General features: G+C 40.7%; 1 protein-coding gene across 1 annotated transcript in view; it reads right to left on the bottom strand.

Moving 5' to 3' along the window:
• Nucleotides 1–16877, bottom strand: part of TDO2 (tryptophan 2,3-dioxygenase) — a 500634-nt gene that overhangs the window by 379185 nt on the left and 104572 nt on the right. The window contains exon 2 of the mRNA XM_044062443.1: nucleotides 128–236. Within this exon, the coding sequence (XP_043918378.1) occupies nucleotides 128–236 (109 nt within the window). The remainder of the gene's footprint in view (nucleotides 1–127; nucleotides 237–16877) is intronic.

Below are 16877 nucleotides of genomic sequence, written 5' to 3'. Positions count from 1 at the left end.
TGGTATAGTAGTGGATGACAAGACATTTTATCATTTTTTTACTTGCAAATAATTCTAGAATCACATATATCATATACAATACATCTTACTGAATATCTTTACTGAACTATCCACTCTATATCCTTACATGTAGGTAGTCTCCATAGATTAAGCCTCCTTTGCTGGCTTTATTGGTGCCTTCTTGCGATTGCTCATTGATCTCAGGTTCCTCTGGTAATGATCTGTTCACATTTAACCTAGGTGCAGAAATACAGTTTTATTATAAAGTTTATTTTATACAAATGCAAAAGTAAATAAATAGAATATCAACAAAAAATATGTTTCAGCAGAAAATATGTCTCAGTTTTTTTTTTCACTCAGTCTTTCTGACTGGCTTCCCCCCATGCCCTTCAGTACAGAATTTCAATATGATCCCTGCATTTCTTGAACTGTATCCTCTGATCTGAATACATGCCGCAGAGAGTACCTTCTTAGTATTTTTTTATGGGATAATGAGGTGTCCCTCTAGACGAGCCAGTGGCTAACTTTCCCTTTAATGTCACATTGTCTTGTGAACTCTGCTGCATGGAGTAGTCTGTATGCATCATGCAGTAAGCATTCCCATCCTGCCATTTTGTGTTTCCCAAGCCAGCTGTTATTATTACATTTAGTGGGTGTGTGGCGGGCGTCTACGAAATAATGTGATTTTTTTTTTTCCTTAAAAATGAACTGTCCTGTAATAATCACTGTCTCTAATTCATTCGATCTGTGGGGCTATACCTTTTGTCCATATGTTTATATCCTGATGTCTTATTTTGCCTTGTCTCTTTAGTGCTATATATAAATTATGCATTAACAGATTACAGTAAATAGATTCCAAAGTGGATTTCCACTTCTTAGTTTCAGTTTCTTGGAATCTGAGTCATGCTTCACTTGTGAACAATATGTTCTTTGGCCTTCTCAAACATCCTTTTTCCCTGTATTTATATGGCCCCTTATCCCCACAGCCTACCTGCTTACCTTCAGCAGAGAATGTTGAGATAAAAACAAATTTTATGTTTGATCCATGCTCACCGTAACAATACAAAAGCATGATTTGGTTTCAACTACAAGGTATTCTGTCTACAAAACAATGCTATTGTTCACTCATCATGAAACCCATCTGCCCCACAGGAATTTTGCTTTACAGTATTTTTATTGCTACTGTTTGCATCATTTAAGATTTTACCTATGAATTCTGAGGTTACAGCTTCTCCTGCACTTCTCACACAGAATTAAATGTTTAACACTGCATTCAGGGAACAATCATAGCAATTTGGCACTAACAGTTTATTTGACTGGTCTTTTGATGTGAAGATTTCATTCTGTTGAGAGATGGTGCCTTTATTTTATTTTCATGACATTGTCAGTATAAAGTGCCATAACCTCTGCTACTGTTAATTGGTGCTCTCAATTGCTTCCCATGCTGCACTGAGCAATTATACAGCAGTCTCTGTCCTCTCCAGTGTTTGCACTTTGAAGCCAAATTCCATCGCATAGCTGTGTACTTTACATGGGACCATTTAACATTTTGTCGGTAATTCACAGTTTTCTCTGCCAGAAAAGTAAATTCCCTCAAGGTACCAATTCTACTACTCAATTTCTTCAATCAATATATTTTTTCCTCCACCAGACCTGGTTGAAAGACTCCCCTGTGTGCACACAGTTGGCCCATTCATCCTTCCCCACCAGGGTGAGAGCCAGGCTTCCCATGGTTTGGAATAGAGCACTCCATTCATTTGTTCCCAGCCCAGAAAGCCTTATCAGTCCTTTTATTCTCAGAGGTGAAAGTCAAGCATCAGGTAGTGAGCTCCATGCACACTTTCCTGGTGAAATTCTCCTCCCTGCCTCCCGTCAGGCAACCTGTTCAATCATAGTAACTACCTTGGACAGGATAGGACACCTGCAGGCTTCTCCACTTATCTTTCCTCTGACTCAGTGCGCTTCCCCAATTAAATTTTACTATTAATCAGCAGTGCATGTACAGTGAGTAGCACAAGCCAGCACAGCGTTTTCCACAGATGACCATCTGCTGTCCCACTCTAAGCTCTTCCTCTGCCCCACCCAGTCCCTCTGGTGCCTGTAGTGCTAATTGAACATGGATCACTTGGGATGTAGTCAGAGGTTTATTCCTCTATGGCATCACACCACATTATCTTCCATAACATCTTGTTTCTTTGGATGATATTCAAAGTTTTTGTTCTGTGTTTAGTCTGTTTGATGAATAATCTTCTCTCTAGTCATGATCTCGCAAGTTTTACCAATTCTGATTTTGCATTCCCACCATCATTCTATCCACTTTTATTTTTTTTCTCATTACTCTAAAAACGTGATATTTATGTTGTATGTTATATCTCTTGCAGTTTCAGAATTTGGAATTTTGTTGCTTAATTAATAACTAATACAACATAAAAACATTTTATCTTGTCTGTAACAAATGGGAGAAATGTTGAGGTTCTCCCGTGCATGCAGGGTAGAGGTGGTCCCTTAGAAAATACTGATTTCAAATGTTTCCTTTGATCAGTCTGCTGTGTATTTGCTGCAGCAATATTTAATATACTAAAACATATCTTTAGAATGCTATTTCTTTTGCTCTTAACTTTTTGTTAAATCACAGTGGAAAAGCTGATAGGCTATTTCTGTCTTTTCTTCTCTTCTTTGGGAGAAAAGGCTGTATCCCACAAAGGATTTTGTTACTATACTGTACTAACGTAGTGATAGACTGTTTTGCTTTACCTTTCCCAGTCCTGTAATTGAATTTGTATGTTTCTTTAGCTATACGAAACAGTCATTCTTAATAAACAAGGGATCATTTGCATCTACTTTTTATTAGCAATCACAACATTTTGTAGAAGCAGAATACATTAAAAAAAGAATCCATGAAGCAGTGCACAGATATAGAAGCAAATAATGCAGTTATCAATATCTCATTCTTCCACTTGTAACATAAATCACAGTTCTCAACCCAAGAATACAAGATAAAGCCTGCAAAATAAAATTGTGACAAAAAAAAACCAGAAACAGTGTTTTGTATTTTGCATCATAACTTGTCTACTGATATGATATGAGGCCCACAAAAAAAAAAAAAAAACCAGAATGCCCAACACTGAATGAACAAGCTGAATGGAGGACAGCCACTGTCATCCCTCTACATAAAGATAGAGCATCCACTGACCCAGGCAATTATATGTCCATCAGCTTAACTAGACTGATCTGCAAGGCCATGTAATGCATTATCATGGACCTTATAAACAAGAACATTGGCAACCTACAAAGCTTGACCCCACACAGTTTGGTTTTGTCGAAGGGAGATCATGCCTGTTAAACTTGGTTGACTTTTCTGAAACAGTCACCAAAGCCATAGATGAGGGGAAGATAGTGCACACTGCTTACTGTGACCTAGCCAAAGCCTTTGACACTAGTCCCCACTCGGGCATAACAGATAAACTCTCTCAGCTAGGCATCAACCCGTATGTTACCAGATGGGTAGCTAACTGGCTCACTGATAGAACCCACTCAGTCAAAGTAGGGGAAGCCAAGTCTAGTAGTAGACCAATAATGAGCGGTGTATCCCAGGCAATGGTCTTGGGGCCTCTGCTGTTTGAGATATACTTTTTCTGAGGTTCAAGCCAAAACCAGTGGTCTGTGGCTGACCAAGTTTACAGATGACTGCAAGCTGGGCACTGTCTAAAATTCCCTTAGTGATGTGAACATCCTCCGAGAGGGCCTTACCCAAACTAATGACTGGTGCCCAAAGCATGGCCTCAAACTGAATGCCAAGAAATGCATCATTATCCTCTTTGGGGAAAATGGCATCCCCACTAATTATCACATTAATAACATTGTACTAAGCATGCAATCAGTCGTGATTGACTTAGGCACACAGGTTAATAGCAACCTGAATTTTGACCACCACGTTGCCTCCATTGTACGGAAGGCTTTCTACATGGCCCACCTCATAAATAAGGGTATTTCATCCAGGAACAAGGAGGGCATAACATCCCTGTACTCCTCCCTTATCAGACCCATTATCGAGTACAGTGCCCCCTTCGACATGTACCTTTCCAAGCACATGCAGCAGCTGGAGAGACCACAGAGGTTCCTGACCTTCCTGGTACCTATCCTATACAGATAGTCTAAAAGGCCTGTCCCTCTACTCAGTCTCATACAGACTGCTCAGAGGTGACCTGGGTCTGGCATACAAGGCCATCTCAGACGCAGCCTTGCTGGAGTTTCTACATATCCATAAGTCAAACTCCACTCACACAACCCACATGCAAAGACTTAACCTGGTCTGTGACATTAATATAACTTGTTGGTGGGATAGATTTGTGTCCGTAAGACTCTCCCATCTGTGGAATTGACTCCCTCTCCATATTAAGCACAGTACCTCTCTAGCCCTCTTTAAGAGGAACCTGGATGAATGGATGGGAAACAGAAAATACATCCCTGGGATCCCAACTGTGTCCCTGCTGGACAGAGGAAACAGGTGCTGACTTTGAGGGAACATGGGTGGAATTCTTGGCTAGGCTTATAAGGTCCTCTGGGTCAATAGCCTAGTATCATCCTATAAACCTATGAACAAAGTATTATTAAATAAACCATCAAATAAAGCAAAATGGTTTCCAGGGAGGTACAGAATCTTCCTATAGCACCCCCCCCAAAAAAGTGATACCTGTGCAAACAAAAAGCAAGAAATGCTAAAGAAAAAAAAAGCAAAAATATTGCAGCAAAAATATGTTTTTAAAGTTCATAACATACCTGTTATCAAGGCAAAATAAAAACAAGAAATTTAGACTTTATGCAAACTGAAATACATCACTTGACTTGCCATTTAAGATTTCAAAATATTTAAGATCTGTACAAGAAAAACATTATCACGGAGATTCAGTAAAGCTTACACGGTCATTTTTCACTGTGTGTATGTTGTGGTGCGATGCTCACATGGCTGCGGAAGGTTTTAGATTCAGTAAGCACCGTGTAATGGTGTACACACCCACACAGACAAGGTAAACACTGTGGCATGCCAATTACTGCATAATCAGCTGAATTGCAGATAATTAACTAATCTGACATGGTTTAGTTATTCAAGAAGTTATAAAGAATCTGTGTAGACTCCGTGTAGGCTTTCCCAGTGAATTTCAAAACTCTTGGAATACAGCCATGGAAAGGAGTCTACAAGACCAGAATATCAAGTAAAAGGTAGGAGATTTGTAAATAACTGACCTTAACATTTGACAGCAGAGATGTATATTTCAGTTAGATATGCTGAATGCAACAAAAAGAGGATGAGTAAGAAAAGCAACATATCCTTTTTTGTGCCATAACAGAAATGCAGCTTTGCTTCCCCACCCCCAAATAAACAGGCAAATGATACACTTAGCTAAGAAAGCATCACTGAAATGCTAAAAGTGCCATGAAATGACCTGTCCCTGAAACATGTCTACAGATTTAATACAGAATATTCCATGTGAAGGTATTACCTATCATATACACCTGTGAAATGCCCTGACAAACCTGCCCATGCCATCAGTACTCTTGTAACTAATGCAGACAGATAAAAGTGTGTGCTAATCAAAATAAATATAAAAACCATTAAACAGACTATTCATAGTTATATGTCAGCATATGCAGTATGTAGCTGATGAAATGCAGACATATCTTCTCAAAATCAGTAGTTCTCTGTGCACATATATCCCAAAGTAATATCCTCTTTTCCATGTTCAACACAAACAATTTGGCTTCCCTAGCTACACAGTTACCATTTGGTGTAGATTCAGGGCTGTCAGCATGGTGAAGATACCAATGACGTGTGAATTCATTAGAATTGCTGCATCCCAAATCCTTGTCTCGGTGTAGCAGATGTAAACATAGTGCAGGAACTCCCTCCGTGTTTGTGTTTAATGGATGACAATTGTGAAATGATTACATCAGGTGGGTGTGGCAGGTTAGACTTAGAAAGTGTTACATGTATGTCTGCCAAGGTTGGAAGTGCAAGTAAGCAGTGCATAATTCACTGGTTCTGTTTCATTAATATCCAACCTTCTCTTCATTTGCTGGCAAATTGTGTTTTCGCTGTCATTTTTATTTATCATTATTTCATTGTTTTTGGCCATTGTTTGCTCGATGTGGCACTTAGTGCAATCACGGGAAATAAAAGAATGAATGGAAGGTTTGGCTGTGCTTATCTCATTTGCGTGGTGTTGTGAGATGGGCAAAAGTTAGGACTTAAGTATGAATAGTACATAAGGGAATGTCATGTTAACTACTCCAGTGGCAGCATTGCTAAAGTCTGACAGTTAGTAAGCACTGAGTCTCTGGAATACACCTGCGACTTAACTGACTCTGTGGCAGCACGTATTAATGCACTTAATGCAGTGATACATTATTTTTGGGGCCAGATGGTACTGGGTTTGAATACAACTGTAGCTAATACTTTGAACTACTTTTGCATTACTGTTGCTGTGAATTGGTGCACAATGCGCACACATTTGCAATAATGCGTTAAAGAAAAGAAATGGGGAAGATAGGAAAGTGGTGAAATGGGGAGCAAACAGGAGGAAGAACAAATGGAAAGCAATACAGGAATATGCAGGAGGGAGGTAGGAAAGAACCATAGCTATATATTTCTACAACAGTAAAAACTGATAATATATGCAGAATATTACCTGAATTTGGACCGTCACCACCAGAGAGCGGGTGACCACAACACAATTATGTTGTTTATCCAATTGGACCAAATCAAGTATGTCAAGAATACACATGCAAAATGGAGAGCTCTGTATGGCATGATTTTTTTTTGTGGGACAGGTGCCATTTTTTTTTTTGAGAGAGAGGAATGTTGGGGAAGGAACATAGGTATGTCTGTGTCTGGCAGGTTGGGTAGGTGAGAAAGCAATTGTAGACAGACAAGACAAACAAGAAAAGAGAATAGGATGATGATGGATACAAGAGGTCAGTGGGTACCATGGATGGGCAAGGGTGCAGACATCCAGGACCCATGGTCATCAAGCTGAGTGATGGTGAGAATAGGGTCCTCACCCACAGGACTGTCATCACAGTTACCTCACTCTGCCACTTGCTGGAGTGCTTGATGTCTCCTTCTCCTCCTCCTGCTACTTCAGAAAATGAGGGAAAGCGGCCTCTCCAGCCAGCGTAGGCATGCACCAAGATTGCGGCACACAACCCTATGCACCATCCCTGGCAACTCAGTGTGCATGATAAACTTACCATCTCTGCCACTATTCCTGCAGGGAACCATTGGACTATCCTCCAGGACAGGACTACCTCAGAGGGTGGGTAGTGTAGGGGCAGCAAAAGTCGTGCTGCCAGGTTGACTCCCAAGTGTGACGGGCAATGCTGCCATAGCCAGTGGAGTGGGGGTATACAGATCCTGTGGGGCAGACCTACCCTGTTTTGTTATGGAGCATTTTGTGATGTGGTACACATGGATGACATGGACATATTTTGATGACATAATAAATAAAAAAAAATAAAATAAAATACAAAAAGAGAGATAAGGGTTGGCATGAGAGAAAAAAAGAGATAAGATTAGTACCTTCATATGACATACAATGCATTAACACATTTTTTTGACTCTATTATCTTAGCCTTTTCTCCTAAGACTGCCACTGCCTAAGAGATAACTTTTACTTTTAAGACTACCAGCTCCTAACAGATATACACTATACTACAGATTGCAGGATGTACCATTTACATGTGCATATATTGCACATATGTTTGTTCCAGTTATACAGCTTATAGTTTACAGCAGGGCATGTGTGCCACTGGTATAGAGCTTTTACTTTAAACATTTATGTTATACATAATTGAAGAATTAACAGTAATCTATATGTGGGAAGTTTAGTATTTGAAGCCACAACCTCTGACTAAAGTTTAATACTACACTCTTGGTTTGTGCTACAGAGTAATGCATGCATACTTGCTTTTACAGTTGATATATGCACGCTCAATTTGATACAACTCTATAAAGTACCAAAAAAGCTATCTTTAACTTTTAATGCTACAATAACACTACTTTTCTGCTACATACATACATACCATGTCTCCCTCATCCTTGACAATCTACTCTATGGGTCCTAACACTGACCTCCCTTTCTATGGCAGTTGTGGAAAAGAAACAGAACAGAACAGAATACCACTATGAATACCAGTCTTCCCTATATTCAGCTTTTAAGCATCACAAGTACTCTCTGTAGCTGATACTTACACATGTGTGGGACGTCCACAGTCCTATATTCATCGAACCAAGCATCAAGGATATCTCTCTTCCTGTGATGTAGGTCACTAAAGTGGTTTCTACATTGGTCACCAGTGTGCAGGATATCGGTGACACTGGATACAGCCCGAGGCAAACTATCCCAAGCTTCTGACTGATACTAGGAGCCAGAATAGTCCCCCTGCAGCAGCCTGGCACTGTGGTGTTTCACTAGGAATCCAATAAAAATCTTGGACTGCTGGACACTGCATCTCTGAGCCCTAAATCTCACACCCTCTTCATGAACACCTGCCATGTCTATCAGGGATCAAGAGCAATGGAGACTGATGGTTTCATGCCAATTACAGTTATTACATTTATTGGGAGTGAGAACATTGTTTGAAAATGTTGCGCACTACTTACCATCGTACAAACTCTGTGCTTGGCACTGCTCAACTCAGAGCCCCATGTTTGCACAATGATAAGCAGTGCACAACAGTAGCAATCAGCAAGAAATTACAACAGCAGTTGTGTATGTGTGTTAGGCAAATATGAAGGCCATGCCAGTCCAGATAGCAGAAGTATACTTACAAGAATACAGTACACAGTATACCCACAGTCATACATTTGACAATAATGTGATAATACATAATGGGAATTGGGACAAAAGTAAAAATCTATGGGATATGCTGTATTTGAACCCAGAACCATGTGTATGGCAGTGCCACACTTACACTTGTTGTCACATGAAGATTGAGAAAACACTTGTCTGTGTTGCAGTTCATTACTGTAAACTGCAATGTCACAAGAGTAAAACAAAGGTTGCACACCCTGTACTAGAACCCAGAACCATCTGTCCTTCAGCCCTACGCTTAACACCTGCTACCACAGGACTAGTTGCATGACATCACTGTCATTAATTGAATGCATATGGTTTCTATTTGTGGCTGTCTGGGTTCGGTCTGCATCCTATGTGGTCTAGTTAGCCAGTTTGAGTACTGTCATGCTTCATGCAAATGACATAATCACAGCCAAAACTTCCATTTACTTCCTCCATTCCTGTCATTGCACTGTGTTCCATATTGCATAAATATCAGCAAAATATAAATAAATAAATAAAATACATTGCACAAAGATAGAAAAGGAAAAAAGGAAAATGGGTAAATGACTGAAAAGAGGAAAATCAATGTATAACATATACACAAGAAAATGATGGCCTTAGCTCTCCTTGCCACAGAAACAGCTTTGCAGCAAAGAACTGAACTCATTCTTCACACAACCAACTGCAACAGAATGTACACTGATGTCAAACCATAAACTGTTGTTTGTACATTTATTATATTTACTACATTTGACTGTTCACACATGTTCTGATTATTTCTTGCAAATATACACCTCTGTCTTACATTTCTGTGTTCATTGGTCATTCATCAGTTGTGTTATCTGACCAGTACTCTGACACATCCAGTTTGTAAGCCATTCTATATCACTGGCCTTACAATGTGTGTGGATATTAACTGGAAATAATATGATATGCAGACAGTTGCCAACAATTGAAGGGCAGGTTGGATGGCATAAACAAGCACAGACTGCTCTTTTTTGGGGAGAAGTGAGTTACTGGTATAGCACATACAAGGGTACACTGTTCTTTTGTGAGGTGGCAAAGCTGAGTTACTGTTATGGTACAAACAATCATAGACTGTTGTTTGCTTGTTCTTGCCTGTATTATCTTGTGAGGGTTGTGAAGTCAGAAACTACAATGTGTATAATTACTGTGATGTCATAAGGGATAGTAGACAGAAAAGAGGTAATAAATACCAACCATGGCTCAAACAGGGGCAAGTTGCTGATACGGCCAATGCTTTTCCTAGATATACATCAAGGGAACCCAAGTTATTTGTTACCTATAGTAGCAATATAAAAGATATTAAAACTGTTGTTTTCAAAAACTGGAATATCTTAAGGAGTGACAATAAGCTCAGAGATCTTATAGGGACCAGACCCAGCTTTGGGTACAAGAGAAATAAGAATTTAAAGGACATTCTTTGCACTGAAAGGATTACTACAACATTTACCTCGTTCAAGGAAAGCCCTGGTAGCATTCCTTGTGGCTTGTGTAAAGCATGTCCCTCTATCAACCAAGACACAGCCTTTATACATCCTATAACTGGCAAGATTTATAATTTTAAGGCAAAGGCCACTTGCAGGACCAGTCATATAGTCTATCTGGCTACATGTGAACACTGTACAGCCTATTACGTTGGGATGACCAACAATATGTTTAAGATCAGAATTTTACAGCATCTATCTAATATAAGGAATAAGAACATGCACAATGCCCTATACAGGCACATTGAAAAGTACCCCCCACACACACCTTTAGCTTTAGGGCTGTGGTTAACGTTAGGTTAAACAACAGGGGAGGGGATATAAAGTTGCTAACAGAATCCCTTGAATCTAAGTGGATCTTGGAGCTGATGGCTCATAGGAGCCCGGGGTTAAATGATATGGTACCATTGATGCCCGCCCTACAAAAAAAGCGAGTAGTATACTGATTACTGATTGGTTGGTTATCAATTTAAATTGAAGGAAATGTTTGTCTTCTCTATCTGATGAAGGGTATCACACCTGAAAGTGCTCATCTTTGGTTGATTTTTGTGTCTTTTAATAAAGAAGGATTTATTCCAGCAGCGTCCTGCCACTCTTTTTTTCTGGATCTACATTTGCTGTATGCTGTTTGGTGGGACTCTAGTCATAGCACAGAACTTTCATTAGGTATAAACATATGGTTCTAAACTGAGGGACGTACAGCAATCATCAGTACTTTTGAGAGGTATGACTGCGTGAATCTTTGATGCCTTGAAGCCTACTACTTCCTAATGGACACATATAAGCCAAATAAGTCTCTGCTGTCTCTCATTAAGGTAATGTCTGTACAAATCTCTCACATTTTACTTGCTTACTCTACCAATTGATGAAATACAAGGATATGCCATAATACTATTAAACAATACATTCCAGGTTCAGGGCATACCTTGTAAATGCAGCAGTTGCCACAGTGTTAGTTCAGGGCTGACTCTGTCTGATTGAAGCAGTATGCAGCCAATACATGGGGAGGTAAAGTTTGTGTGAGTTGCCTACCATCAATGATACTATATGTATGTGAGTAGGAGGAAGGCTTTAGGCCGCTAGGTAGTGAGTGAGTATGGTATGCATCGTCTCTTAGCCAATGCAATTACTTACTAAGCATGCCTATGTCTGCATCCATCCACAACAGCTGGTGGTTCCTCCTCTGACTCCTCATCTGCCTGTGGTGACCTTGGCATTGGTGGTGGGATGTGTGCTCCTTCCCCTTGCTGATCCTGCTGCAGCTGTTTCCTCAGGATTATGTTGTGTAACATGGCACATACTGTGAAGATTTCTGTACATGTCCATGGACTGTACTACAGGGTTCCACCAGATGTATCTAGGCACTGGAACAGTGACTTTAGAAGCCCAAACACATGCCCTATGACATTTCTGGTTTGAGGGTGTGCCTCATTATGGAGTTCCTCAATGGGTGTATGTGCATTTCTGATGGGTGTCATCAGCCATGTTTCCAGTGCATAGCCTGTATCTCCCAGTAAATGTCCCTGTGGAATATCCTCCCAAGCAAACATTTAATACAATTTGTAGGTGTACAACATATGTGAGTTGTAGTAATTGCCAGGGTTGCCAGCACACATGTTCAAGATGATTCCCTTGGTATTACAGATGACGTGGCAGTTGATAAGAGTTGTAGCCTTTTCTGTTAATGTAGAGCCTACCCTGTTCCCCATGTGGTGCCTTAATTTCTGCATGAGTGCAATCTATGGCACCCAGTACTCCAGTGTAGTTAGCTACCTGGTAGAACTGTTTCATATTTATGGCCCACTCCTCAGAAGTATGGGGAAAATATATGTGCTCACTGGCATGTTGGAGCATAGCATCTGGGAATTGGTGGATGATCCTGGATGCTGATGCCAGTAACACCCCAGCATGTCCCATGTTGGTCTCAGTAGCTAAGATTCTAATGGCTACACATACCTCTGTCTCTACTTGGATGGGTTCCCCTCAGTTCTGAGTTGAGAGCAGCAGAAGTCGCAGAGTTCCTGTAGTGTGTCCCTGTCAACTATGTAGCACTTTACAATTTCTGCATTATGTAGGTTGTGAAAAGTTAAATGAGGCCTGAAAACTCTTTCTCCTTTTTGAACTAGGCCTATTTGCAGGAGCAACAGTACTGGCTTCAGCCAATAGCACATGCAAATGGATTAAACCAGCAGCAGCCCCTAACATTCTGTCCATGAAGACATTCTGTGTCTGTACTCCAAAAATTTTTAAATCCACAGGAAAAACCAGCATGGAGTCTACATGGCTGCTTTATATCTTGTTGAATAGCTCCACTGTGTTGGCTTGGTAGATTAGCATGCAATTCAGCTGCTTATGTTGTAATTAGCATCTACAAAACACACCTGCTGCTTAACTGATGGGCAAGGAAAAAAAGGAAGACAAAAGTGGCAATTAGTTGAAATATGGAAAATCAGTGTATGACATATACACAAGAAAATTATGGCCTTAGCCATGTTTGCCACAGAAACAACTTTGCAGCAAAGAACTGAAGTCATTCTTCACACAACCAACTGCAACAGAATGTACACTATCAAAACCATAAACTATTTGTACATTTATTATATTTGGATGTAGTGCACTTAGTGATCACACAACCTATTATGATTATTGCTTGTAAATATACAGGTCTGTCTTACCTAAAACACACGTATGAACCTATGAGGCACTGGGAACTAAGGATGGCTGGCACATTGCCAGGGTAATCCTATGGGCTAGTCTTGTAAAGGCTCCAGGGCCATTAGCCTAGTACACACCTGTGAATCTATGAACCTTTCTGTGTTTGTTGGTAATTCATCAGTTACCTGACCAGTACTTTGAGACATGCACTGGGTAACACATTCTATATAATTGGCCTTAAAATGTGTGAACATATTAAGTGGAAATAATATCATATGCAGTTGGCAACAAATGAAGGGAAGGTTGGAAGTAAAGGGCACAACCTGTCAATTGTGTGCTGCTTACTTACATGTCCAACCTCATATCTAACACTTTCGAGATCTAACATGACACACCCAGTGGAAGTAAGGCAGCCTGCAGTGGTATTGTTATCCTTCTCCCAAATAGTAATCACTCAAAGTTGCAAGCCATTAATAATCTACACCCTGTATGAAAAGGTAACTGTGTAACTAGGAAAACTGATGGTGAGGAGAGTTCTATATGTTTGGAAGACTGCAACAATGTTTTTTTCTTCAGGATATACCTGTACAGAGGAGTACTGAAATTCAGAAGGTATGCTTCCATTCTGTCACTTACATACTGCATATGCTGGAATGTATTTAAGAATAATGTGAAGCAAAGGCTTTTACGCTTTTATCTGTATGTATTATTTAGAAGTGTACTGATTGCACTGGCATGTTTGTCCAGCCATTTCAGAGGTATACATGATTGCCAAAACGTGAAAATGGAGTGATGTGTGATAAATATGTACAGATGTTTCAAGAACAGGTCCTCTGATAGCACTTTTAGCACTTCAAAGATGTTTTGTTAGCAAAATTGATCACTTATTTGTTCTTTTGTGTGAGGGGGCAAAGATGAGTTACTGTTATGGCACAAACAAGAATGGACTGTCTTTTTGGTGGGGGGAGGAAAGGTGTGTTACTGCTATGGCACAAACGAGGATATGTTGCTCTTGTTACTCTACTTGTTTTGCATCCTGCCTGTTGTTAATATTTCACATCTCCAGACTGTTTTACATTTCTACAGTGGGTAATACTGACTTGCCACCATTTATGTTTTATCTGAAAACAGTTATTTTGTAGTTATGTTATACTTATGTGTATTATACTTCTATTGTCTTTTAGGACACCTACGAGTATGCCACCCAGGCATGTCAATCCACGGAGACCCTTTACCGATTCCAAGAAACAGGTTATTGTCTATGGGTTTTGGCCACATGGTGCCTTTTGTCTTGGAACGGGGATGAGGAAATATGGCATACATGATGCAAATATGGCAGCACATTGTCCATGATCTAAATGATGTGGTGGACATGGCAGGACATACAAACAGTTGTGCCACTGGGCCGCTAACATGATCACATCTGCATGGAGGAGAGCAGCTGCAGTGGGCTGTGAGCAGATGATTATCAGTGGATGACCTGCTAGGGAACCACCACTAACCCCCAATATCAGAGATCCAGACAGCTCCCAGGAGACTGCATTACAGCATGTGCTGGATGTTGGAGCTACAGTTTCCGAGACAACAAGCACATCATAGGAGAAGCTTCCAGGTAGGCTTTCTCATCTGAACAGTTGAATACTGATGTATAGTAAAACAACTGAAATTAATAAGTTAATTCTGTGTCACAGGTCTTTTTTGTGTGGGGGATTGAAGTTTGCAACAGTTATAAGCTTAGGTTTCAGTTATCAGCCACCTTCTTGTTGAAATAATAGTAAATGGACATATAAAAGGGTAAATGCATTACCCCCTGTGTTACTGTTATTTGTGATTATGCTGCTCATACCTCTTGCTTAACTTATTCCAGGACTGTCGGGACGACAGCGGAGTTTGTCTTCTGCAGATGGTAAGCCAAACATTTTTATGTCAGTACAGCTGAGCAATTTAAAGAAATACTGCAGTGTGTGCTTTTGATCTCAAGTCTGTTGTATTGCTGTACTGTCTGTAACAGTGGCAGCAGTAGTTTGTTAGCATATGTTGCAGTATTGTAGTGCAGGTATTAATTTATTCTTGTGTTGCTTGCATTTATCACAGGTGATCATGACAGTGGGAGTATGGGCCCTGTACCACCTGATGTCACTGTATGAGCAGACTCTGATGATGATGATGGCCAAACAGAGGCACAGTCAGGGGGTGCAGAGGCTGAATCTGGCACATAAGTTGACATACAGCAATTCCCTGCATTTCCATATGAAAAATCTAGTAGGCATACTCCTACCCAGTCCACTTAGGCCACAGATATTGGACAGATGAAGGGCAAGGACATTGATCAGGGAAGTGTGGCTACTGCAGCTTCAGTGCCTGTTGATTCTGTCTATAGCCAAAGTGTGGTTGAGGTGCCACACAGGAGGATTGATAGGGGAGCTCAGAGGGGCCTGCTGTTCTCTCCTCCTCCTGGTACAGGTGTCTCTTCCTGTAACACTCAACGTATGTTTACGCCCATCATGGAGGTACAAGCACAGTCCCATAGGTGATCCAAATGCTCAGGTTTGTGGATGTGGCACAGTCTGACATGCGTGACTGCCTTCACCTTATTGCTGATTCACTGGATCGGATGAATGACACGTTGGAATGAGGGGTATCTGTCATGGAACAAGCAGTGTTTGTGATGGAATATCTGCTGGGAGGGGAATGGCACATCATTTTCTATCAGCCAACATGGCCATGCCTGATCATGCTTCCATAGTGGCAGCACTTCCACTGCTCCATCAGTGTGTGTGCTGTCCACACTCTGACATGGCAGGCCATGGGATCATGCTCCTGGGTATCCCAGTAAAGGGATCTCATCCAGCAGATATCAGTCACATTCAGATAGCAGCACTGCATCAGACCTTGGGTGTGGAAGTGCCTCGTGGTCAGGGACAACAATGATGGACTGCCATGTCTACTATGCACGTCTCACACCTGTCTGCCATTCCATGATGTACAGCAGGCACAGAGCTTGGCTGTGTTCATGCAGACACTCACACACCAATTTCACTTGGAAGACCCCTACAAACACACACAGCAGTTACTCATATTATTTCACTGGCCATTTGTTGGTTTATCCACGTCTGCCTTCTTCTCTTTCTTACACACATTCACCGACCTTTTGTGTCAGCCTAGGCTTCCTGCCACACATACACATACACACACACACACACACACACACACACACACACACACACACACACACACACACACACACACACACACACACACACACACACACAAACACACCCTGTGCAAGTGATGATAACTGTGCCATATCCCTGGTTTCTATCTTTTGGATTCAGAGATACAAAAGCTTTTTGTCTGATGTTCAGGGTGCATACCTAACTTAGTGCTTAGTATATCTGCATTTGTGTTGTTGAACTGGTAATTGTACCTTTGACTTATATTGGCCTTGTAAAATTAGACAGTTGATAGCATCTATATTTCACAAGTTTATAGTGAATGCTCTTGTGGGGGGTGTGAAGTCAAAAACTGCAATGTATATCATTACTTTCTAACTTCTATCTTTAATGATTTTCCAGTACAAACGTATGGTGCACATCATAAGTCACGCCATCATATTCAGAACTTAGGATTGTATGACAGAACTGTAGTCAAACCTCATCAAAACAGTAATACAGTATAAAGTTCTCTGTTCCATGTATCTCGTCAGACACATGCAGCAGCTTGAGAAACCACAGGGCTTTCTCAGCAAGGTAAGACAGGGCCTACAAACCATGCCATGATGTATGTAGATAGATTAAAAGCCATGTCACTCTAATCTGTCTTGTATAGGATGAAGTGACATCTACCGGGCCTCCAGGCCAATGTCTGGCCATGCCCT

The sequence above is a fragment of the Protopterus annectens genome, chromosome 2.part1 (assembly GCF_019279795.1).
Source record: "Protopterus annectens isolate FY-2018-M chromosome 2.part1, PAN1.0, whole genome shotgun sequence".
In the NCBI taxonomy this organism is placed as follows: domain Eukaryota; kingdom Metazoa; phylum Chordata; order Ceratodontiformes; family Protopteridae; genus Protopterus; species Protopterus annectens.
Note: the sequence above shows the minus strand (reverse complement) of the source record. Positions and strands in the feature narration are given on the sequence as shown.